General features: G+C 36.6%; 1 protein-coding gene across 1 annotated transcript in view; it reads left to right on the top strand.

Moving 5' to 3' along the window:
* The window catches only part of LOC114477812 (glycine-rich cell wall structural protein-like), a 46,363-nt gene extending 18,994 nt beyond the window's left edge, over positions 1–27,369 (top strand). The window contains exon 5 of the mRNA XM_028470429.1: positions 27,229–27,369. Coding sequence (XP_028326230.1) covers positions 27,229–27,369 — 141 coding nt within the window. The remainder of the gene's footprint in view (positions 1–27,228) is intronic.
* Positions 27,370–27,704: the final 335 nt, after the last annotated feature.

Below are 27,704 nucleotides of genomic sequence, written 5' to 3'. Positions count from 1 at the left end.
ATTTCGTTTGTTTAAGTGGTTGTTGTGTTTGTTTTTGTTGTTATTTAGTGTATTTTTCTGTCATTTTCTGCGTTTATATTATATCTATCACAACGGGGGCCACAGAATTGTGATTGTATCAGATCTGAGGGCCACATTATCAATATTCATGTTCATTTAGAATAATGACTGATAATGACTGAGCATTAATTAAAAAAAATAAAATTGTTTTTGGTTTTGATGTTAATTGTTTGTGTTCTTGTTGTAATTGTGTGTATTATTGTCATTTTCCGCATTTTTGTTGTTTTCTGTATTTTCCTGTCAATTTGTGTGATTTTGTTGACAGTTTGTGTGTCTGGAGCTATTCTGTAATGTGTTTTTGTAGTAATTTCTGTCATTTTCTGCATTTATGTTGTCGATTTGTGCGTTTTTGGGATCACTTTCTGTATTGTTGTTGTTTTCTGTATTTTTGTGTAATTTTGTTGACAGTGTGTGTGTCGTCGGAGCTATTCTGTAATGTGTTTTTTGTGTTTTTGTAGTCATTTCTTTTAAGTGGTTGTTGTGTCCGTCTTTGTTGTCATTTTGCGTATTTTAAAAATTCTTTGGGTGCTCAAATTTGCTGTCGATTTGTGTGTTTTGGGAATTATTTTGTGTATTATGTTGGGCTTTATATTCTTTCCAATTTCTTTATATACAATTTTTGGGGATTTGTTTTGGGGGGTACGAAGAAAATTAGACGGCCACATGTGACCCCTGTGCCGCCCGTTGCCTACCTCTGGCCAACATGTTATTGACCTACTGAGTGACCAAAGAGCTTTGGAGACAAATGGATGTGAAAAACAAAAATATTCCTCGTCCCAAAATAAAAAAAAAGAATGTTTGCATGGGAGTGAAATCAATCATTCCCATGTGGATCCAACCAGTGAAACCAGTGTCTCTCAAACAGCTGCACAGTGCCATCTAGAGGTGGCACAAAAAAGCAAAAGAAAAAGGAAAAAAAAATACTGGTGGGAATAAAATAAAATATAAAGCAACATTTTCTGCAGGTGTCACCCTCATTTGTGCAGGTGTGCATTCTGCGTGTCAGATATAGGGAGAGGTGATATCTGTCTGCAACACAAGCACGAGCTCAGGTGCAGAGAAAGGTAGTGTGTCACAGCGATGGCTGATTCTGTTTCCTCCACACTTCTAATCCCCTGGATGATCCCGTTAGGGGAATAGAAGCGATGTAGCCTCTAAAACTAGAGCAAAGACCTGCTTTCCAGGGCCAGAAACAGCCTCTGCTTTTCAAAACTAGCAAAAACACAAAGTATAAAGTTAAACAAAGACAACAAAGCTGTCAAAAAAAAACATCAGGTTTGACTGTGGCTTTAGATGACTTTGATATTCTCAGTGCTTTTCACTTTTAATCGCTCATATTCAACTGAAGCATTTTTACCACTGTAGCTGCACACACACCCTCCAGATGTACACATTTAGATTTCAATTTAATATTTAGATTCAACTTTTAATATTTAGATTCAATATTTAGATTTAGATTCAATATTTAGATTTAGATTTGAAATTTAATATTAGATTAAACATTTAGATTTTGATTTGACATTTAATATTTAGATTCAACGTTTAATATTTAGATTCAACATTTAGATTTAGATTTAATATTTAGATTTGCATTTAGATTTGGATTTGACCTTTAATATTTAGATTTAACATTTAGATTTTGATTCAACATTTAAGATTTCGATTCAACATTTAGATTTAGATTTGAAATTTTATATTTAGATTTAACATTTAGATTCAACATTTAAGATTTACATTTCGATTCCGATTGAACATTTCATATTTAGATTCAACATTTAGCATTTTGATTTCGATTTAACATTTACATTTTAACATTTAGCATTTTGATTTAATCACTCATTTTTTACTGTCCCCTGAAGCAGTGAGACATATTTTCCACTGCAGGTGCACACACTCACACACACCCTACAGATGTTCATATTTATAATTAGATTCAACATTTAATATATTGATGTAACATTTATATTTAGATATAGATTAAACATTTAGATTTGAAATTTAATATCCAGATTTAACATTTGGATTCAGATTCAACATTTAACATTTAACATCTATATTTAACATTTAATATTTAGATTTAAGATTCAGATTTAGATTTGACATTTAACATTTAGATTTAACATTTACATTTAGATTCAATATTTAGAGAAAATTCAAGAGAAAAGTAAATATCACAAATATCGCTGTAAATCTTGTCAAAAGTAACATAAAAAAAATTCACATGTATTTTTTAAACATGGTTTACAATCAGCGTCCCATACCAGTACAAGGAAAATGACAGTTTAGTTTATTATTCAGTATTTGGTTTAGAAAAAAAAAAAAAAAAGTGTTTTTAGCGTTGTGATGTTGGGGGGAAAACTCGAATCAGCAAAAAAGCAAAGGCTACAAAGTAAAAAATAAAGCTGTCAAAAACATCAGGTTTGACTGTGGCTTTAGATGACTGTGATATTCTCAGTGCTTTTCACTTTTAATCACTCGTATTCTACTGTCCCCTGAAGCGGTGAGACATCTTTACCACTGCAGGTGCACACGCGCACACACACACACCCTACAGATGTACACTGTCACCAATTTTCCTGCCCACTGAGCAGCGTGCACTCTGTTCTGCTAACCCTTGTCACACAAGTCAAACTTTACTTTTTCTTGTTTTCTCACATTTGAAACCAATCGACTCACTAGAACGGATACGTAAACATACGCCCACGCTGCCGCAGTGGGGAGGGATTCACAGCACTGGTGCTTCAATGTCAACTGAAAAAAAGGCTCCAAAGTCTCCCTTTATTGTGTAGGATGGCATTTATTGTCTTTAGAGAAGCTAAATACCATGTAGGTCTGTGTCTTTTATTGTGAAATGTGCATGTTCTCCGTGGAGGTTCCAGATCAGATCCACGATGCAGGGTGTCGCTGTAATCTCTATGTGCAACAACTGTGTTTTAACACACAGGCAACTGGAGGCCCGGGGGCCACATTAGGCCCTCAATCTAATTTTGTGCAGTCTCCTAAAGTAAATGCATGGAAAAACAAAAAAATCCAAAAACACACAAAATGACAGAAAAAAAAGACACAAAATGACAGAAAAAAATAAATAAAATGACCACAGAAACACACAATATCAAAATGAGGTGCACAAAAATGTTAAAAAGACAAAAAACTAAAAACAACAACAAAAACACACAGAATGGCTACAAAAACACATAAAATGACAAAAAAATACACAGAATGATGATAAAAATGCACAAAAGGACTTGAGAAACACACACAATGGCAAAAGATAACACAAAATGATTCCAAAAAGATACAAAACAACAGAAACATACAAAATTACTCCAAAAATGTATAAAGTTGTGAATAAAACACACAAAATGACAGAAAAATACACAGAATGATGATTAAAACACACTAAATAACTCCAAAATCAAACAAGACGACCAAAAAAACACTAAAATGACTCCAAAAACACGAAAAACAAAAACAAGAATATACAAAGTTTTAGGAAGAAAATACAAAACAACCACAAATCAACACAAACCTTTTTTTTTTTTTTTCCTGTATTAATGCTCAGATTGGTTTTTATTCTAGATGCAGTGATTAAAGTTACATGTTTGTCTTGGATAAACAGGGAGTTTTTGGTATCTACTGTATATGTCTACATTGTGTCTATAAACAGGCCTGTGACATTGTTGGTGTTTATTTGTTTTGTGTAAGTCGACAACTACAAACAGATAAAATCCCAAATCTGCTCTTGGACATAGAAATATTGTCACAATTAATACCAAAACACTGGAACAATGTACGGTAATTTAAATGTGCACAAAAAGCACTGTAAATAAATGACTTTCCCCTTTAGTTGTGGTGATGAAGATAAAAACGTGGACAATGGGACGTGGGTGGATGAGAGGACGTGAGGAGCAACATGCTCTCATGTTGGAGAAATGAGGACAAAAGCCTGGAGTGGTCCACAGTCACATTTAATAGCCTGCAGCACACCAAGCTAATCCTCAATTTCACCACCCGAGGACTGCAGAGGTCACCACAGCTACAGGAACAGTCATTTCATCATTTTAACACAACTAACGAAGGGTTAATGTAACTTTAAACAATAACACTATGGGGAAAATTATACGTCTAAATGTACTTTTGTTTCTTCCAGGACTTTACGTTATGCTGTAGTGAGTTGGAAGCTCTTTATTTATCTTTAGATATGCAGTATGGGATATCATGGGGAAAATTACTATCACACACAGATTTTTAATACTAAATATGACCTTTTACTGACTGATCATACATAAGCAGCAAATAAAAATGTAGTGCACATACTGTATGTTCAAGAATATGGGGCGTCAACAAACTTATTTTGGTACTTCCGATGAATTTGTGTTGGTAAAATATTTAGTTTCACCCGTGACATTTAGATTTAGATTTAACAGTTAGAATTAACATTTAACATTTAGATTTAACATTTTGATTTAGACTATACATTTATGATTTACATTTAATATTTAGATTTAGATTCAACGTTTAAAATGTAAAATTAACATTTAGATTTAATATTTAACATTTAGATTTAGGTTTATTGTTTAACATTTAGATTTAATATTTAACATTTAGATTTAAAATTTAAAACATTTCAATTTTGATTTAATATTTAATATATAGATTTAACATTTTTATCTCAATTTAACATTTAATATTTTGATTTAAGATTTAGCATTTAGATTTAACATTTGATGTTTGGATTTAAACATAATGTTTAGATTTAACATTTAGCATTTAGATTTAACATTTAATGTTTGGATTTAAACATAACGTTTAGATTTAACATTTAGCATTTAAATTCAACGTTTAGATTTAACATTTAGATTTAATATTTATATTTAAATGCAACATTTAGATTTCATATTTATATTTAAATGTAACATTTAGATTTAATATTTATATTTAAATGTCACATTTAGATTTAATATTTAAATGTAACAATTCGTGTTTAGTTTAGTGTTCAATGTTTAGTTTGGTTTTTTTTGTGTGTGTCTTTTATCTACCGACATTTATACATACAATAACGTGACTTCGTACCAAATACATTCGTTTTCTGCAGAAAAAAGGGGTTTTTCTATTGAATTTTTTTGGTGAAAAGCACTAATCACCAATGTAAACCTCCCTCAGAGCACCTGGCTCAACATCATTTATTGTTTTTGTGCGTTAAACTATTCTTTAATCAGACTAACTGTGTCGGCAGAGCGTCATATATAAAATCAGTCGTAGTCATTTGTATGCTATTGTGCAGAGCGTGTCGTAAATGTTCCACCTTCGGCTGATTGAGGCAATCAGGTTCCAGACGATATTTATTCAATGCTGCTGTCTGTGAGTTATCAGAGCCTGTCGTAGAGCGTCGTGATTATACACGTGGCTCTGGATGAAACATGAGGGGATGGATTCATCAACATGGTGCAGGTGCTATGACCAGGCTCAATTCATTAGACCAGGGGTTCTAGAACCTCATTTGGGGTCACAAGACACTGGGAGAGGGTCACCAGATGCCTTCAAGAAACTAAGAATATTTTTGAGCAATTTGAGTCCATTTTTATCCTTTTTCTGCAACTACAACAAACTTGGCAAATTTTAACCTATTTTTATCACTTTTACTTTTATTACTCCCATTTCTGACACTTTTCCATCAAATTTCAATGCTTTTTCTGCACATTTTTTCCACTTTCAAGACAATTTCAGCACTTATAAACCCTTTCCACCACTTTTCCACCTAATGTCACATATGCTGGCCCAAAATTATCACTTTTAACCTCTTTTCACCAAATTTCATGCTTATTTTTGCCAATTTAAGAATTATCATGTGTATTTTTTGCCAGTTTAAACTAATTGTTCTAATGGACCCTTTTTACCACCTTTTCTGTCCGTTTATGGCCACACTAATGTGCAACTTTTAAACAATTTCTGTGGTTTTTAAACCCCTTTTATCCCTGTGTTCAACCACCTTCAGCTACAGTGGGGGTCTCCAGTCTCTGGAACTTTTATTTTGGGGGTCTGGGGCTGAAAAGGTTGAGAACCACTGAATTAGACGATAATGAGCTCGCCATAATGATACAAAAAAACACCTTACGATACCCTCGTGATGTTTCAGTATCGCATTATATTGTCCCACCTTTACTGAATAATGTGTTTTTGTCCCTAAAAGCCCAACTATGGAAGTAGACTAACAATAGGAACCCTGACTCTACACAGCATAATAATAATAATAATAATAATAATAATAATAATAATAATACATATACATATACATATACATATACATATACATATACATATACATATTTGGCAAATGAAAATTGGCTTTGTTGACAAATATGTTGTTTTTACGAATGAAATTAAAAGTAATAATGCAAGAACACAGAAGACTGACCTTGTCCTTAGATATGACCTTGAGTGAAGGTCAAGGTCACACATTGAAAGGAAATGTTGTTCAATGGTATAGTGGCCAAGTTATAAGGATATATATCTTTTTACTGGTAGGCCGTACAGTTTAGTTCCAATTAAATAAAATACTCCACTTGAGATGAGCTTTTCATAAATGTAAGCACTGAACTTGCACAATAAATATTCATAAAGTTTTGAAAATTTTTGCGATTTTTTTAAACTTCAACCGACCTTGACCTTGATCCTGACCTTGACATTTTGGCCCCAAAAAAGGTTGATTGCACGTCCTTGACATTGTCCCTATGAGATGACATACGTGTTATTAGTGCTGCATTAATAGCCTAGGAGGAGTTCCAGGACAAAGGAGTTGTGGAAGAAAAATAATAAGAACTCCTACAAGAACAGTATATTTGGCAGTATTCAATTGCCAAATACAATAAAATCATAATTCCAGACATTCTTGGACTGATTCCACTTTTAAATGAAAGAAAAGCAAGTTTTTGTTTTTTAGAATCTTAACCAACGTCTGATTGAGGTTGTGTTTGGTTTCATGTGCAGAGCAGGGAGGAGGAAGATGTGTGGGTGGTCATCATCAGTGCGTGTGATTCTGGATTTGTTTGGGTTGGTTTGTGCAGAAGTGAGAGTATGAAAAACTGCCTTCTTCACATGCCAGATGTTTCCTCATGAGCTTCTCACAACGCCTCGGGTAGGAAAACAAAAAGCCACAATGAAGAAGTTTATTGAATCATAATAACCCCACCACACCCCGCCCCACCCCCCACCCCATCCTCTGCATGCTACTCCGACTCAACTGCAGATAAGTCTGTGTTCAGCATACAGATCAGATTATAGCCAAGTCTAATAAACCATGCAAGCACAAGGGGAATTATTTTAATGTGTCTTTTCTCAAAGCATTGCCTTAGATTCTCATCAAGTTCTAGTATCTAGTTCCACTAGCTTGAAAGGTGTGACTGTTATTCCCATTTTCAATTTGGCTCTAGAACTTTAGAAGCCAATTATAGGTCCATCACCATCCTCCCAATCATATCAAAAGTAGCTGAAAAGTGGGTTGCAAATCATTTGATTGAACACTTGGATAAAGGCTCTACTCCACTCAGTCTAAACCAGGTTATTACGATCTAATTTTACTATTGGCTGAGATAGTGACTGATGACATTCTATCGGCTGCTTGTAAATTGTAAATAGAGAGCTATAGTGAGTCTTGAGTAGGTAGTTAGCATGATAGCATAGATTGTTCTCGAGAGATTTTATACTGGGCATGTGCTAACTGCACCAGATGCCCCGCCCATAACCAAGGCAGGTTTTTAAATATCTTGGCCTTGACACACGTCAGCCAAAACCTCAGGAGGTAGTTACACTTTAAAGCTGCTGGAGAACGAAAGCATAGTGAAGGCTTCAGATCAATAAATGAAAGATTGTTTTCATCTCTACCATAAACGCTGTCTTTTTCCGACACATCAAGCTAAAAATCAAACATCACCTTTTCAAAACAAAAGCATCTCTTCTTGTCTTCCATTATTTATTCTCTTTTAACTCTTTTTTAAATAGGGCTCTTGTTTTGACGTTACCAGGAAGTTTAGTCAGTAGCACAATGGAGGGTCTCTGAAAATCTCCGAAATGTCCGAATGAAATGTGTCTTTTATGGATCAAATGAGCACATGTTGATATGCTACTTGGTCACTTTTTCAGAACTTTCAAAGTAAAAGTGGAGAATCAACAGAGATATTTAGCCTCAGTGTGAACAAGGTTTTTGTCGATGTAGGTTCCAAATGTATCTTGGGAAACTTGGGAGTATACTTCAGTGGGAACGCTCATCATCCTAATCATAGTTATAGTATATAGTAGACAGTATATACTTTCTTGGCATTTTCGTGCATTGCACCAAGGGCGGGGCTTCATGGGTGGCTGGGAGGGCGGCACGGGGCCCGGATAGGAGGTAGGACTTTAAGGAGCTGAGCCTCTACCACAGCTCAGGGGAGCTGGAGAAGGCATAAGCAGTCACCATCATGCAGATTTAAACGGGTTATATAGGTTACCCCAGTCAGGGTTAGTCATGGTGGATAAAAACTTTACCAGACAGACTGACTTTAGTGATGTAGTTGGTGTAAAATATTAAATAAAATGTTGCGCTGCATGACTGGCTTTATTTTCACTCTCACATTTGACGCAAATTTACAAGTGGATCGCCGAGATTGTTTCCAAGTGTATTTTGGGTAAAACTCGTCATCAACCAGCATCAACCAACGTCATCATCAGTCACTTGTCAACAGATTACAAGCTAGGTGGAGCATTTTCACGGACTAAGATGACATGAGTGGTACTTCGTATAAGCATAAAAGTGGAGCGGCAAAGAGAAAAGAGAGCATGGTAAAGTCAAGTTACAGAAACTGGACACATATTTTGTTCGTTCGGAGATGAACTCGACTTTTTTGTTTGCAGTGATTCATGCCCGCCAGGGACCATGTTAATTACAGGTAGCAATTCTAACAATCACTATACACAATGTGTGTTAGTTGTAAACTGTAGTAGCCCAGCAGCCTTCTTCCTCTGTCGGAGGTATAGCGGTGATGTCAGGAACTCAGCAGTTGCTAACTGCTCCAGGGTAGAGCCAGACCTGGTGCCTGACCAGAAGCCCCCCTCCTCACCCGCGCTGGACACTAAAAATGAAAGTAGCAGCAGGTCTCCTCCTGCTACAGGTGACACACAGACCGCGGATGATGAAAATCCTCCTCTGGAATGTTTTCCGACTGATCAGGCCAATTTTGCTGAAAACATCCAGGACGCCAACATTAAAAGATACATCCTTAAGATGGGCCCATGCAGACCCAAAGGTCTATTTCCTACTGATAACGACAATCAGTGTTTTTCTTAAAGTTATTACACCTCTACCACTAAAGTTGGGATGAAACTTCCCCGCAGCTGGAAGTGCTATTCCCCCAAACTAGACTGTTGTGACTGTGAGCCTTGCTGGCTTTTTGCCAACCAAAATGCCCCGTATTATAACAATACATGGGTAAACAGACTAAGAGACTGGAAACATCTTAGTCGATGTATAGTCCACGAGCAGTGGAAAGTCAGCAGCAGAATAGATGCTGAAATGGAGAGGAATGTGCGTAACGCAGCCTTGTTTTGGAGAGCGTCGTAAATGTCACTCCTACTCTAGATGAGTTTGTGGAGCACAAGGCTCATCGTATGCCCTTCATATAGTGGTGAATAGGTCTATAGTACTTCATAGTGAAATAGTGTTTGTGAACATGTGGGCCGCTGTGTCAGTTTTACTAAACTTTATAGCTACTGATACAGGCTCTGAGTTGAAATGGTTAAAGTGGGTGTCAGAATGATGTGGTGCTGAACTGCTTTGAATTAGTGTTGTTTTATTATTAGTGACCATGTAGCCTAATCTTTTTGTTTTTCTCTTGTTTTGTTATACTTCATGTCCGTTTGATGGACTTCAAAACGACATAGTCGCTCTCCGTGGTAAGCCCTGCTGTTGTGGGCATGTGTATGCTGTAAAATTATGTTATCATGAGCTTTATTATTTGGGTTTGAAGGGCTCGTTCATTTGCCCCGCCCTCACCCTGGCCCGGCTCTGATGTGTTCCGCTTGTGCATTGCATTATGGGATGTAGAGTCCAGTAGAAGTACTTTTATCTATTTTGATTTCTTGTGTTGTTTCGCCAGACAAGGAAGACAGTGATTGGCGCTTTTTTTCAGCAAATGGCCTTTGATTAATTGATCAATGAGGCCTACACTACTGTATGTCTTCATCTGATTGTATTTCTGTATTAATATTGTATTAATTTCATCACGTGTAATGAAGTCAGAACATACATGTGCATTACCGAGATAAGGTTAATTTTCTCTGTACTTACCTGTACTGTCTCTCATGTCACATGACCCACATTCATGTTGTAACACGACGCTTGTCAGCAATAATCAGAGTAAGAATCTAACATCAGATAGAAGTAATTCACTGTGTAGGTGAAGCACATGGTTCCTTTTTCACTCCTCGGTTAATAAATACAGCATCAACAGAGCTTGTCTGGTGTTCTTACTGTATGTGGGAGAGGAAAATGAAGCAGCTCAACCTGCAGTAATGCTGGATGAATGGGGTGTGATTCAGAGAATGATCAGGGCAGAGCAGGTGGATGTGATGCCAAGAGCTGCAGCTGCTGGTGAAGGTCGATCCTCTCAGACTCACTTACACTTTCTAAAGCTCACAGTCTCTGCACGGCTCCATTTGATAGCCTTTCATGAGCTGCACACAAATTGCTTAACCTTCCTCCACGACCTAATGTTCTGCTGTGAGTCTGTTGCATTATTTCGTAGACATTCATTATGAAAAAATAAAAGAAAAATGTGACAACAAATAAATGATTTAAGACCCCCAGCTCCCAATTGGATGTTTACAAAACGTGAAATAACTCCATCCACATGTCTGCACAAAGTGAGAAAACATTTTCTACATTTAGCCTCATTAGTGACCCCTGAAGCACAGACTGGTTGGTAAACAGGTTTGTTGTTGGAAATGTGTCGTGGTTGACAGAATATGTAGCATTTTTTACTTAAAGTTTAAAGAGGAAAAAACAAAAAGGCCCACAGCTTCTGAGGCTTCGCTGTGGGAATAGTTTTTGTGTCTGAGCACAGGTGGACCCATCAATCTGCTGTTTGCTTACACTGATACCAGATGTTAGCCAGTTACACCAAAGCTCAGCCTTTATTTTTTACTGTTATACTGAGAAAAACTGTTTTTTACGTTACATTTCTTTAACATTTACAGCAATATTTGGGAAATTTGTATTTACTTTTCTCATGCAAATATGATGTCAGCATCAAATCAAATTGTTAATTATTTAATCTAAATATTAAATCTAAATGTTACATTTGAATGTACAGTACATGTTAAATCTAAATCTAAATGGTTAATGGGAACCCTAAATGTTAACTCTAAATGTTAAATGTAAACCAAAATCTAAATATTGAATCTGAATCTAAATGTTAAGATGTTAAATCAAAATAAAAATGTTAAATCTAAATATTACATTTGAATGCGCTGTAGATGTTCAATCTAAATTTAAATGCTAAATGTGAAAACTAAATGTTAAATCTAAATGTTAAATGTAAATCTAAATGTTGAATCTAAATCTAAATGTTAAGTGTCAAATTAAAATATGAAATCTAAATCAAAATGGTAAATCTAAATGTTACATTTGAATCTAAATGTTACATTTGAATATAAATGTTAAATCTAAATGTAAATGGTGAATGTGGAAACTAAATGTTAAATGTAAATCTAAATGTAAATGGTGAATGTGGAAACTAAATGTTAAATGTAAATCTAAATGTAAATGGTGAATGTGGAAACTAAATGTTAAATGTAAATCTAAATGTTAAATCTAAACCGAAATGTTGAATCTAAATTTAAAATGTGAAATTGAAATTGAAATGTTAAATCTAAATTAAACGAGGGTTGCGTAAAATCAACTGAGGTATGAGGCACACAACTTATTGAATATGTTTTTGTTTTTGTATAATTATTATTATCCAACCTTTATTTAACCAGGAAGTCCCAGCATATGTAGCAAAGCTGCTGGTTTGACTTAAAGTTTAAAAGGAAAAAACAAAAAGAGCCAAAATGTTGCCAAAAAGCCTCCCAGCGTCTGCGGCTTCGCTGTGGGAATAGTTTCTGTGTCTGAGCACAGGTGGAACCATCAATCTGTTTACACTGATACCAGATGTTAGCCAGTAACACCAAAGCTATAGTGACTGTTACTGAGAAAAAAACACATAAAGCATTTAGTTTGGAGTATTCTTCACTTCTTTTACATCAAATGGGGCAAATGTTTACATGTTTTAACAAAGACTCACTCCATGATGACTGTATAATCACCTGAAATCAGTTTTACATTTGTCATATTCTAAATACTAAACATAAAAAAACAAACAGCAACTTTTTTCTTCCAACAAACCATGTTTTAAAAACATGTGACTTTTTTTGTTTTTTTTGACCAGATTTACAGCAATAATTTGTGAAATTTGTGATATTTACTTTTCTCGTAAAAATATAATGTCAATGTCAAATCTAAATGTTACATTTAAATATAAATGTTAAATATAAATGCTAATTGTTAAATCTAAATATTAAATGCTAAATCTAAATGTTAAATGTTGAATCTAAATGTTAAATCAAAACATTGAATTTCAAATCTAAAGGTTAAATGTAAAACTTAAATTTCAAATTCTAAATCTAAATCTAAAGGTTCGATGTAAAATCTAAATCTAAAATCTGAATCTAAATGTTAAATGTACATTTTAAAACTAAATCTAAATGTTAAATGTTACATCTACATCTAGTAGAATTATAATAGAATTAATTCGGCAAATGCTCCTCCCCTTTTCAAATATGTTTTTTTTTTTTTTTTTTTTTAATTATTATTTAACCAGGATGTCCCATTAAAATTAACAATCTGTTTTTCAAAGCCGATATGGCCAAAATAGGCAGCAGCCAGCACGCTAACACACAAACAATTAGTTACAATAGAAAAAACACAATGAATACATTAAAATAAAGGAAGTTTTAAGAAAAGCAAGTGAAGCACATTAAATCCTCCTCAAGTCGTCTTAGTTTGGAATTAAAAGAGCAAATTATTTTCACTAGCTCATTGTGAGCAAATGGAACTGTAAATGCCATTATTGTCATTTTTCCATTAAATATGAAATAATAAAGTGACAAACTAAACTGAAGGTCACCACTTAATGAAGCGTTTTGCTTGTCGTCCTCATGCATCAATACTTTCACATGCATTAGTGTCTGGCTCCATAGGACACAGTGTAACATGACAGACAGGTAGAACATGTGGGACGTAACTGGGACATGGAACAAACCAGTTTGTCCTTTTGAATGCTGACCATCATTTTTTAAAGGTTGACCTCAGATTGACATTCATACGCTGCACAGATGTGCTAATATTGGGTAACCAATCATATTGAGCCACAGCAGGTTGTGTAACAATGGTTTGAGGAAGTGGACGTGTGTCACTGTGGGTTTGTTCTCAGGAGTTTGTGGTCTTTGACTGTTATGTCACATGCTGCTCACATGTACTTAGATACATACCGTACATATTGATTTAAAGCAGGGGTGTCAATCTCATTTTCACTCAGGGGCCAAATAGTGAGCAGTTTGATATCTAGTGGGCCGCAGATTTTAGACACTGGAAAAAAAGCAATTTCAACATTATTGTGGCCTAGTTTTCACTTCCATGTGTAAATATATTCTCTATCCAAGCAATAAATGATAGATTTGAGTCGCCGCAGGATTTTGACTTCTAAATTTCTTGATTTTGTAACTAATTTTTGTGTACATTTTTAAAGATATCTAATAGATATCTTTAAAAACTTCAACACCAAAATGATCTATCCATTTATCTTGCATGCATACATATGTCGACAAAATTAGCAATGCATGGTTTATCCTTGCAAAAAGTAAAATAATGCATTCTTTTTTTATATTGCGTAATTGTCAACATCTTATGTGGAATTTTGTGGAATTGTTTGTGAGGAAATTCTGCGTTTAAAAAAAAAATATATATATATATATATATATATATGTATATATATATATATATATATAATATATATATTTACACATGTTTATTCTCTCGTGCATCCTCAGGGTTTATGTTTCTTCAACAGTCCACGCTAACGTCAGCCACCAGAGCATGTCAGCGCACTGTCTAAAGGAGAGTAAAGGTCCCTTAGGAGAGCTCTTCTTCTCTGCTTCATTGTCTACTACCAAACCAGAACTGTCGCCCCCTGCGGTCACAGATTTATTTTCCGGGTCACAACTGTTTATATCCTCTTTCGATAAACGAAAGCAGTTTAAATCAATCTCTTTAACTTTTTCTGATTATTTAGAGCAACCAAAAACAGCATGAGTTGTCATTTTGTAATCATTTTAAATCAATATCCTTCTTCCAGAATAATAACGTATATGGGCAGTGGTAAAACAAATGTAAAATTGTTTCAGCTTCATTAAAACAAGAAGTGCATTCATCACTCTTATCAGCACATTTGGAAATTAATATATGACAGGCATAAATGATGTGTAAAATTATGAAATGTACTTCACTCCAATAGAAAACAATGGGATGTTTACAGGCAGTGGGGCCATGTGACATCATCAATCACATGATTTCAAGATGGAGGAACACAGGCTCTAAAACTGTAAAATAGTCCAACTTTTAAAAGGCAATTCAATGAATATGGTTTAAAATAATGTGTTTTGTAGACATAGATCTATTAATAAGGGCATTTCAAATATTTTAGGCAAAAGTGTAGAAACAGTGATGCTTGATGGTCCACGTGAAACAGTTTTGAAATGTTTCCAATAACATACAAAGGCCACCAAGTTTCTATCTTCTATCCACCTTCTCTTCTCTGTTATGGCAACCACTTTGTTCCCACTTGGTGTAATTTAATTAGTGAGGACCTTGGCAGTGCCCATAGTGCCCACACAGTGTGGTGGTGAATCCCAGCCGTGAACATCCTGTCTGAGGTGACAGGAACACCACATACGACAGATGGCTCATAAATCATGGAGGTGTGTTGTATGGTTTTAATGGGAGGTCTTCCTCTGGAGAGCTCACCATGAGCAGGTGGGCAGAGGGAGCTCCAACCTGGCAACGCAGGCTCTGGATACCGTTGGTAGTGTGTGAGCACAGGAGGGAAAACATCATACGCTTGATTTTATCATCCTTTAATTTCTACTGTTTGTGTGTGTGTGTGAGTGAAAAGATTATAACATGCATAACGAGGTGAATAACACAAGCTACATGCTAGTGGTTGCTAATTAAAGATCTGATTGAAATTTTAAATTTGACTGTAAAAATTGCTAATTTTGTGGTCATTTTGTTTATGAATTTGTTGTTGTTTTTTGTATTCTTGTTTTTGTGTTTCTGAAATCATTGTATGTGTTTTCTTGTCATTTTGCGTGATTTGAGTAATTTTGTATATTTTTTCTCATTTTTTTTTGTTTTTGTTGTTGTCATTTTTGTGTGTATTTTTCTGTAATTTAATTTAATTTAATTTAATTTTTTTTTTAACATACTTTTAGGGCCGAGCGATCCGTTAATTTTTATTTATTTATTCATTTCAGTGGCTCTGGTTTTTTGTTTTAGTTTTTTTTCCCCAGTGGCTTTAATCCTCTTCTGTAAATTTTGTATGGATTCTTTATTTAATTTTATTTTTTACATTATTTTGTGCATTCACTTTGAGGGCCGAGCAAAGTTAAAGCTCAGGCCTCATGTGGCCCCCAGGCCGCCAGTTGCTCATGTCTGCTAAAAATAGAGTTTGGAGACTCTCATGCACCTTATATACAGTAAATGTTTTTATTACAATGGGGAGAAAAATGGAGATGAAAACATAGTCAATCGTCTTTATTGATCTTAAAACAATTCTATTGCGTTCTAATTCTATTACTTTTATATTACCGTCAGTAGTTTCATCCTGGAAATGTAGTCGCTATTGTATTTATTTGACTATTGTTATTGCTTCAGCTCAACCTAACATTATGGAGACAAGACGTGAGTGGAGGTTATGAAAACATTGTGTTTCACTTGTTAGATCAATGAGGTCAGAGAAGCAGCCGTGATGAGGAACCAAATTGAAGATGATTTCAATTAATGACGGGGAAGAGTTTTTCATAAGCTTCGAAAAACAGACTGACAGATGAAGCGATGAATAATGCACTCACAGAGCTTATGAGCGACATTGATTCCTCCTCAGATCAATACATCTGATACTTACCTTGATGTGAAAATGCAGGTAGCGCTAGAGCACATCATCGGCTCTCCAGGGAAGCAGCAGCAGCGAGAAAAGACTGCCTGAAATATTCAGAGTGAACTCCATCGAAAACCATCCAATGTCACTCCATCTTTGGATCCGACACACACACACACACACACTTCCATCATTCCTGTGCTGAAGTCTCGGGGTGGCTCATACAGCTGCTGGATTTGTTTCTTTGCATTGTTTTTTCTGCATAACTCAGAGAAAGAACATTAAAACAAGCTTTTCATTTTCAAAGGAAACAGAGTAATAACACTTTTAAAGGGATCCTCCTCTGTTTTTACAAATGTGGCCTAAAATATTTGAAATGTATTTATTATAAGATCTATGTCCAGCAAAACACATTATTTTTGCACCATATTTTGCTTTATTAACTTTTAAAGATGGGACTACTTTACAGTTTTAGAGCCTGTGTTCCTCCATCTTGAAATCACATGTTTGATGATGTCACACGGCCCCACTGCCTGTAAACATCCCATTGTTTTTTTGTGGAGTGAAGCATTCAGCCAGATTTTTACATCATTTAGTAGATTATTTAGTCAAAATGACAATTTGTGCTTCTGTTGGTTGCTCTAAAAATACCAGGAAAATTTAAAGATGTCGATGTTTGATAGTAGACAAAGAAGTAGAGAGGAAGAACTCTCCGAAGTGTGTCTTCAACAGTCCGCGATTACTCGCTAACTTCGGCCACCAGAGCGTGTTAGCGCTCGGTTTAAGGGAGAGTGTTATGACAATTATTATATCAATCATCATATCATCAAATGTTTGTTCATGTGTACAATTTGTCATGTGTTTATACACGATGACTGCATTCTATCATTGTACTTTTGAACAGGGACGTTGCTCCTTTGCTGAGTCATGTTAGATTAGATTACCCGCAGTACAGACAGATTGTGCTGTATTCACAGTGCCAGCAACGAACAGTCTCTACTCAAGGTCTCATACCAAAACTCTGATAAGCAGAACTCTGTAACAGTGATTTTCCACTGCTTCCTCCCTTCACCCCCTCTTTCCCTCTCATCTTAGGGTGGGGCTCTTCCTATCTGTAAAAGTGAGTGCTCAGAAAACTTTTTGTTAGTTGCTGGCCGCTTGCCCTTCCTACAGGATGGAAGACCTTTTTTTGTACTCCTTTTCATTTAGTTTATAAAAAAAATCATCATGCTTTGACTGAACTTCATCATTCAACCAGAGCACAAATCATGTTTTCAAATGAGGACAACCGTAAATTTGCTGTGACAAGAGTAAAGGCCCCTTAGGAGAGTTCTTCATTTGTGGACCATTACTAAAAGGTCTACACAGACTGTTGTCAGTATGGCCCTGTCATACTAACGTACTACTCATATTAAGTTTGACGTCAAATTTAGTACGTAGTGCGATCGCATGAAATACTATGAATAGATTGAGAATGCGAGTAATAACTGGATGTATACTATATCGGGACATTTTGAGCACAATGTAAAATCATCCTGGGACCAGCTTCAAACTAAAAATCAAACATCCTCTTTTCAAAATAAAATAATCTCTTTTTGCCTTCCATTAGTTATTTTTTGACACTTTTGTAAATAGGGATTTTGTTTTGAAGTTAAACGAAAGTTTCGTCATTTGCACAATGGCGGACAATATGGAATCTCCAAAATGACGGAAAGAAATGTGTTTTCCATGAGTTTTAAGGATGAAATGAGCACATGTTAATATTCTACTTGGTCACTTTATCACTTCAAATGTTTTCAGAACTTTCAAAGTAAAGGTGGAGAATCAACAGATATTTAGCCTCAGTGTGATTCAGGTTTTTATTCCAAATGCATCTTGGGAAACTTGGAGGTGTACCTGGAAACACTCATCATCCTAATTATCGATCTTATAGTATATAGTAGACAGTATATACTCATTGAGTTTGTAGTGTATAATACAAAGTAATACAGAGTTTGAGATTCTTGCCAGGGGGGCAACAACATTTTTTATTAATCTAACTGTTTTTATTATTAGTAGTAGTAGTAGTAGTTTCTGTAACATAAGTTTCTAAAGCTGTATTATGGACCTGCCAAAATAAATCCAAAATGCAGCTTGAAATGTTCAACACCTACTGTAACTTAAAGAATGAGAGTAAATTTGCTCAAATTAAGCAGCGTTATTATTTATTATGTTCTACATGATATATCATAGAACACTGGATACATGTGCTTTTATATGGGAGATACACTTTAACATGGAGGGCTAGACTAGCTGTCACTTGTAAATCTCTAAATTAAACAGGTAGAAATAGAATAAAAGAATCAATTTAGATTAAAAGCTTTTAAAAGTCCAACAACGTAGATTATGGCATTTAAAGTCTCTAACAACGTAACTCCACCTTGGCTGATTGTCTATGTACTCCCGTGGCCGGTGGACGCCGATTGTGTCGCAGGGGAGGGAGGGGGGGAGTAGATTTGCACAACAACCGCTCAATCCACCGCTTTATTTCCAGACAAGTGTGCACTGAGCGCAGGGTTTGCTCGTTCTCTGTTCCAGCCACTTGTTTTCTCGGTGCATCACTACAAAGAACAGACTTAGGGGTCCACAGATCACCCGTGGTGTCGGCCAAATTGTAAACAAACACAGCTCTGAGCTGCTACAGGAGGCAGGAGAGTCAAATATCATCGGCTGCAGTGGTTCTTTAAAACTTTTTTATTTGGTTTTATTTTGTAAACCTTTGAATTTTATATCGCCATTTTTATCATTTCCTAGTCACTGTGTTTTCGGCACTTAACATATGTGTATATTATGTACATTATATTAAGAATTTTATTTTTTTTAATGAATTTTTGGAAAACTTAAATTAAAACTTTTTTGATCACTTTGGGGGGGCAATGCCCCCCCTGCCCCCCGCAAACTCCGTGTATGTGTCTGCAGTAGATTGTTGATGTTGTTGTTTTCTTGTGTCTATCAATGCAGCATGTGTTGGTAAATTACTGTGGTGATAATACTATTCATTGTTTGGGGGGGGTTCATCTAATACAACTAGAGGGGTTTATATAGAAGTATGCAGGTGAATTGAATCTGTTCATGAGCTTTTGTTGTGGTTTTTTGCCTCACCTGATTGACTGGTGGACTTAAATGTTACATCTTGCACCACTTCCACTGATAGTCAAAGGTATCAGTGAGCGAACGGTGTCACTTGTTCCTCATATCACGCCTCCTGCTCCCTGTTTGCATCTTTACATATGCTAATTTCAACCCAAGCAATTAAACGCTCCAGTAAACAAGTCTTTACGTTATCGGTTTCAAACTTTGGGACAGAAAACGAGGACACAGTAGCGTGAACACTGGCTCCACTATCCGCTCTACAAACATTTTATTTCCCTTTATTCCAATGACCCGGCCGCTGCTCCTGATTGGTCGGTGTTTGACACATGATGAGTGACCTTGCTCTGCCTCTGAAGGGAAGCTGTGTGTCCTCCGGCCGGTGCATATTATAGCGAGGTGGGCGAGGAGCTGACCTCTACCATGTTGTGTGCTACAGGCAACACAAAGTCAACTGTGCAATCCATTTGTTATTTAATGTGCTCACAGCCCCACGGTTCTCACCACTATGTTCCTTCTTTGGTTCATCACACTTCCCTACACCATGAGCAACATATACAGTGTGTGTACTGTTTAGGGATTTAGGTGAGTGGTTCCATTGTTGTTATTGCTTTACAGTGCGTGGAATAACGAGGAAATTATATTGTAGATTTTCAGCACAGGTAAGGAATTGATTCATCACAAAAGATGCAAGAGCGCTCATCTCCAAAGACTTGCATTCAGGGACGACTGTGGCTCAGGTGGTAGAGGGTTGTCTTCTGATCAAGAGGTTGGGGGTTCGATCCTAGTACCTGACTATGTGTCGAAGTGTCCTTGGGCAAGACACTGAACCCTAAGTTGCTCCCAGTGGTCGACTAGAGCCTTGCATGGCAGTCCTGTCCCACTGGTGTGTGAATAAGAGCCTTGGAAGATATGGATATATCCATATCTTCCAAGGCTCTTATTAAATAAATAGTCTCGGCTCGAGTTCAACGCTTTCTTTGGGCATTAATCTTCGATAATGTCGTCACTAGTGCATCAGCGACAGCATGCTCAGAACAACCAGAACAACCGGAATTAATTAATTGATGTATATAAGATCGAGGAATTATTCAATTCGGAGTTCAAATCAGAATAAACCAGCCACTTACTTTGGATTTAAGTTCAATTCTGAATTACCATTTTCATTTTAAATTATGTGTTTACAAGTTCAGTTTTAATCTTTTCAGGATTTAATTTGTATTTTGAACTAAAGGGGAACGTATAGCCACTGTTACAATGACCGGGTGCTAAAAAATGACTTTTTGTAGCTGTGAAGCTGCGTTGAAAGCTAAAGCCCCACAAGTGGTTATGAAAAGGAAACAAATGAACAAAAGAGGCAATTACGAGACATCATGAATGAATACCACCCAATAGGAATATTATAGTGATTTCACTTTAATGGTGCCTGAGCAGCCTGCTGAGCCAGGTTTGGGAGGCAAAGGAGAATGTGGTGCTGACAGAAGAGCCAAATACCAGGCAGACACAGACACCAGCAACCACACAACATATGGAGTAGAGCTGAGAGATCCTTCCACCCGTCTCCACCTGCCATCATCTCCTCCTTGTTTCCTGCCACATTGCAGCTCTGTGAAAAACAGGCACCGAGGCTGTGATAGCAAGCAGGGAATTTGAATATCTATTTTGGTAACGACGGCAACTGTGTGCACGACATTCTCAGAAGACACGTTATATGGAGATTCTTGCCGGGAGGGGGGGCGTCTATAATTAAATACATAGACCATCTCGAGATTCGCGCCAACCACATTATGTGTAACATATACAATAATGCAAAAATGATGAGTAACGTAATTGATAATGTTGACAACAAAAATGTGCATCGACGCATTGTTTAATGTTGTAAATTCATGATAAAATCTTTCTGCTTCATGTTTGCTGCAGTACCATACATGAACTGCTGGGTGCAGTGTCGCTTCACCATTTACATTGTGAAGATGAATTGTGCAACAAAAGAAGAACCAACCTAAAGTCTCAAAAGTTTGAGACCATTTCACTGAAAACATACCAGTATTTTTAAAAGAACAACAAATTAATTCATATATACTGCATTTTGTACAGTCATTGTGTTTTATGGCACTTAAAATATTTGTGTATTATGTACACTACAATACGTCAGCGTATTTTCAACTGGTGGGTCGCAGACCTGAACTGGGTGGGTTGCCAACAGCTGGTCAAAAATAAATAAATACTTTCTTGCTATGTTTCCATTACAGATTTTCACAAAATAAGTGATATTTATAAATGTCAATAAAGTATAATTGCGCTTTGAACGTGTTTCCATTGAACGTTGTTTTGGAGCCTCGTAACTCCCGTTATATCTCATCCTGTGAGACTTTGCTGTTGAAAGGCGGACGCTCAACCTCCTTATAACACTCCGTCTTCCTTTGTTGTTTTATGACGATTGTGGCAGTAATCATTTTTTAAGTCTAATGCTAAGAAATGTCTTGGTCTCCTCCTCTGTTTACATGTACCACGTCATGTTTTCTCAGAGAAAGGTGGTCATGTGACCAAGTACGTCACGTCCTGTGACGTGTATTTGTGGAAAAAGTGTTTCCAACACATTTCGATTTTGAAACATCTGAAAAACCTCCTCATGGAAGAATAAAAACCTTTTTAGCGGCATTTGAGGGCTTTTTTGGAATTCCGGTGTTTCCATTACCAGTTTTTATTGAGATATTTAGATTTTGCGCATTTCCAAGGGTAATGTAGCGCAGCTAATGTCTCTCATGTTGGACTAGTCTTTTATTTTGAAAGAAACTTTTCTTTTGATAGGCATGCTGTGAAATCCATGTGGCACAGAAAATTATTTAGATTTGTGTTTTAAAAAAACATAAATACCTGTGTTTTCAACAGTTGAAATTGATTATATTAAAAATTCAACTATTGAAAATGACTTTACTCTGTAAAATTAATATATCAGCAAAGCTATTTGAAGTACTTTCTTTTATTTGTGCTAATAAAGAGTTGAGAGGTTGATACTTGAGGATAAACGAAAGCAGCACAATGTCAAAGCTTTTTTTGGCTTTATTTGTGTTCTTGTGATACGATCAATAAAGTCGATGTGTTGCCCTCTGTAGCAGCTGTCCACCTCTCATTAATGAGGCAGAAGCCAATTACCAGCCTCCCATTCATTAAAGGGCCGGCTCCACGTCTGCCGTCTCAAAAGGAGACAACGGAAAGAGTGCTTGACCTTGACTTTCGTTTCTTCCATTTTAAGACAGATTTCAAAGTAAGAAAAACTTTCCCCTGCTTTTATTTAAAGAAAACAAAGCAGAATTATTGTTCAGGTTCTCAAAGAGAGCGACTGGTGGAACTGAGGCATGGCAGCTCTGACGAATATTCATCATTATATGAGGACCACATTTTCAACATTCATGTCAGCTTTTAGAAAATTGACCATTTTGAGCATTAAGGGCTGGCTTCTCGTTTAGAGGTTGGGGGTTCGATCCCAGTACCTGACTATGTGTCGAAGTGTCTTTGGGCAAGACACTGAACCCTAAGTTGCTCCCAGTGGTCGACTAGCACCTTGCATGGCAGTCCTGTCCCATTGGTGTGTGAATGTGAGAGTGATTGGCTGAATGAGCTGATATGTAAAGCGCTTTGGGACTGCTTCAGTGTGGGGATAAAGCGCTATATAAATCAAGTCCATTTACCATTTACCATTAATACAGGAAAGAACAATGAGTTTGTGTCATTTCATGTGTTTTTGGTGTCAATTATTGTTTAGTTTAGTTTTTGTGATCATTTCATGTTTTTTGAGTCATTTTGTGTGATTATGTTGTCTAGTGTATATTTCTGTAATTGTGTATGTTTTTTTAAAGTCGTTTTGTGCATTTAGTTTAGAGCGAGGGCTACCAGTCACTTATGACTGATCTGATGTGTGCTTCTGTAAGGTTTTGAACATTTTTAAAGATTTTAAAGGCTTTTTTAATTCATTCACAATAATTTTTTTAAATTAAAACTGACACCAATTTTTAATAGTTTTATTGTGTTTGAACGGCCTCTAGCTTTTCTTTTTTCCCACCAAAAATCTGCAGATGGTTTGTATTTGAACTAAAAGTTCAAATACAAAGTTAGATTTAGATACAAGTTAGATTTAGCGCTTTTTTCACCAATCATGAAATCTGAAGGAGCGTCTAAGGTTGTGGGAAATGAAAGAATCTTAAATACACCTCAACTTTTTTACTCCATCCATTACAACAGCAACTTGGTGCAGTTCTTAATAAAAGCCCCCCAACATTTTACTGACAATTTCACCAGCCAATCACCACTGTGGTGCAATCATAGCCCATAGCCGTGTCATTCGCACACATTCACAGGCTTGTATGCAGCGTTAAAGGTCAGGTACACAGTGTTATGTTCCCCACAGACTCTGAATCCAGTCCCTTCAGATGACTTTGACCCCTTACTGAGTAACAGGTGACGAGCTGCTAACGCTAATAGCATCAGTAGCTACACAGTGTGTGTGTATTCTGTGCGTCAAGTAGTTCTGCTTCTGTTGCTTTTTACGATTAAGAACTGCTGTTTACTTCCTGCTGTCTGCGACTGATGTACAATTAAAATGTGGAGAAATGGTAATGAATTAAACGCTATGCTCGGTATTAAGGGTGTAAGATTTCTTTAAATGATCTTTTTTAAAGGTGCAGTCTGCAATTCTTATAAAAGTGACTTCTTGTCATATTTGTAAAAAGCTGTCAGTATGTAAGGACAGCTTTACATCAAACTAGTAGTTTGTGTTAAAAAACACTCTCATTGAGCCCCGCCCCCTGCTGCTCCTGCAGCCTTTGGCTGATTGCCAGAATGCACCACCGCCGAGTTTTTTTTATAGTGTATGGTCTGGAGGAGTAGAAGATGGAATCGGTGACTTTTCTGCTTGAAAGATAATTACTGCTGCTTGATATACATTATGTCTGATTTGTAAGTGTTTCACTGGAACTCTGTAGTGCATGTGTTGTTCATGTGTGCGCACAGCAGCCTCCGTTTGGGCTGCTGTAAGTGACACTGTGTTGTTGCTGCTGCTGCTGCTGCTGAGGTGTGTGCACATTGAGAGAGAGAGAAGCGTTGCAGTAACATGCTTTTAACAGAGCATGTTATATTACTGTGATGTTGCTGTCGGACTAACGTTAGCTTGTTAGCTCCTCTGAGGGAGGGACTTTGGAAAGTTTGGAGGCAGGGCAAGAGAGCAGCGGGGAGGGAGGGGGAGAGAGGGATCTGAGAGTTGCGGACTGCACCTATTTAATTGCGCTAACATATGTATAGCATGTAAACACCCGGTAACCAGGTGTCAGTGAACGCACCATCAGACCTTGTTAATTTACCTCACTCATCAATGCATTTTAACTGGAAATTGATTGCACTTTATTTTCATAAAACATACTTGGCACTTTATTAGATGTATGTGGTTACCTTATTAAAAGAAAATGCATTTAAGAACTTAACAGAATCAGGAGAACTTTTAAAGGTGGCGAATCAACAGAGATATTTTTGTAGGTTCCAAATGCATCTTGGGAAACTTGGAAGTATACTTCAGTGGGAACGCTCATTATCCTAATGATACAGGTATAATATACTGTATAGTAAACAGTATATACGTATTGAGTTTGTAGAATATAGTAAGGAGTGTGATATTTCAAACACAGCCAAAGTCAACTTTTGTTTTTGTTTTGTTGTTTTTTTCTGCATCGTATCTTTTACCTGACGTAATGTCAATGCTTCCCCTCAGACACCTGAGAGAGTAAAACTACAGGAGGAAAAACCGTATGACCTGAAGAGTAATTAAAATGACAATGCAACGATGGCTGCTTTAGATTCCACACCAATTAAAAAAAAAAAAAAGCAGCAGTCAGCAAATATTGCCACAAACAAGTGCCACTGGTGCTTGGTTCCATCAGACAGGATCAGGGCTGATATTGGGGAACACACTCACCTGTCATAGGCTTCGTCTCTGTGTGCAGGATTACAAGGAGAATCACGTGGAACTGTTCCTGATTAAATCATGTCATAATTTCACTTCAAATATTTAGCTTTAGCGTTAGCTCACTGATTGTTCTGCATCCTTGGAAATCCTTTCCAGTGCCTTAGACATCAATCCATCTTAATCCTTTTTAGGTTTCATCCACCTGACAAATAAACATCTGATTTTCAGATATTTATAATAACTCTGGACTTATCAGTTGCATTTTAATATGTGCAAAGGTTTATCTAATTATTTATTTGCAACAATTTAGTTGAACAAATTTGTCCAGATTTGAGAGAGTTGAGAGTTGACACCTTGTTTTTGTCTGTTAAATGTGTTTACAAGAAAACTAGGATTAAAGATAGAATACTTGATCTTGATCTTGGTCTTGGTGCATTCTGGTCTCGAGCAAGTCTTAAGCGTGTGTTGGAAATACTATACACTACATTACAAGAGAAAGTGACCAAGCAGAATATCAACATGTGCTCATTTGATCCATAAAACTCACAAAAAACACATTTAATTCCCATATTTTGGAGATTTTTGGAGACCTGTCATTGAGGGTGTAAGAAAAAATCAATTTGGTGATAAATCTGTTGTAGAAGCAGATTTATTTTTTTAAAATATATAATTTAACAGCTTGATAAACATACCAAAAATGATGAAATAATTGGTATTTCATCCCATTTTCTACTTGTAAAAGTGAAATTAGTAATTATCGATATCACGATATATGCAAGTATCGCATTGTTTAGGATCAGGATATATCATATAGTATCGTCAGATTCATGGCAATGCACACTCCGACTTGTCATTGTGCTACTGACAAAACTTCTGGTTACCTTCAAAACAAGAGCCCTATTTACAAAAAAGACAAGAAGAGATGCTTTTATTTTTAGCTTGAAGCCGGTCCCAAGACGGTTGAATATCACAAGTGTGCCCATTGTGCATACGTCAAAAAATTTTCCCATATAGTGTTAGTGATCTAAATTTGAGCCATCGAAAATTTTTGGCCAAAAATAACCCAAAAGTGCATTTTCGGTTTGAGACCCGGTTCATGTAGGAGGCCGACACAGGCCCGCATGGTCCCACAATACAACACCGTCAACGGGGAGGTGGCCCCGCCCCCCAGCCACAGACCAACAAACAGGCGTAACCAAGCACCCCCAACCTGGCACCGCTACTCCACACCAATGCTGCCAGTGCAGTCCCCGTGGCTTTTGGAAACTTTAAACTTCGGTTATCAGTGTCCACGATCAAACGCAAAACCGTAGTTTTCCAAAAGCCCCGTTTTTAATTATGTTTTTCATGTGAATGACAGGCTAAACTGTAGAAAAATATATTTGTTTAAGCAGCTACGTGTGGACAAGGCCTTAGTCTCACCAATGAAATAATAACACGTGCAGTGAATAATATCTTTAACATGGCAGTGATCTGTGAATCAGGGGAAAATAGTGAACGATTCACAAACACGTGTATGAAAAATATTGTGAAATGATAGAGATTAGGAGGTTTTTACTGTAGTCGCTCACACACACACACACGCGCGCCTACGCAAACACCCTGTTTACTCAGATGTGCATTGGATTTTAAAGTGTAACAGTGATCATTTCAATGGAAACCGTAAGCAACCCTAATTGGATTGTGTGCTTATGTGCTTTGATGTGAACGCTTTAATAAGGACTGTGGATTATTAGGGCCTAATTGATTCTAATAAATACTCATCCCAGTTATGGGGGAAAATTAGCCCAGAAACAAATGTGAGTGGCTTCATCATAATTCTAATGGTGTTGCTGAGTTCATTTGGCTGATCCGTAGATAACGTCTGTGTCTACATGTGGTGGTAGTGATTCTACAGACTTCCTGAAACAGACCCAGAGGACGTTATCGGTGCCAAACGAATGTTCCCGCTGTGGCTCTGTGGGTGAAAAGGTGCAGCATGGATTCTTCCCTCTCTGACCTTGTATTCCATTACAGTTCTCCTGAGAGAGAAAGTCATGGTGTCAATCAGTTTAACCTGAAAAACAGTCGGTCTGATTTAAAGAGCCAGGATGGAAACAGAACACTAAGCCAGGTGGGCGTGTTCATCAGAGGATAAAATTAGATTAACTTATATGTAAAGTTTGAAAACGTTTTTGTGAAAAACAGTTTGGAACATTGATGGAAAAAGGAAGAGGACGTTTGATATTTGGTCTTTGCTCAAACTTTAGCTCCTCCCCATATAAATTATCAGGTTAACTATCAAATTAATCACAATTAAGAACCATTCTATGAAGTTTTAATTCATATTCAAG

This window comes from Gouania willdenowi, chromosome 16 (assembly GCF_900634775.1).
Source record: "Gouania willdenowi chromosome 16, fGouWil2.1, whole genome shotgun sequence".
NCBI classification, from domain to species: Eukaryota; Metazoa; Chordata; class Actinopteri; order Blenniiformes; family Gobiesocidae; genus Gouania; species Gouania willdenowi.
Note: the sequence above shows the minus strand (reverse complement) of the source record. Positions and strands in the feature narration are given on the sequence as shown.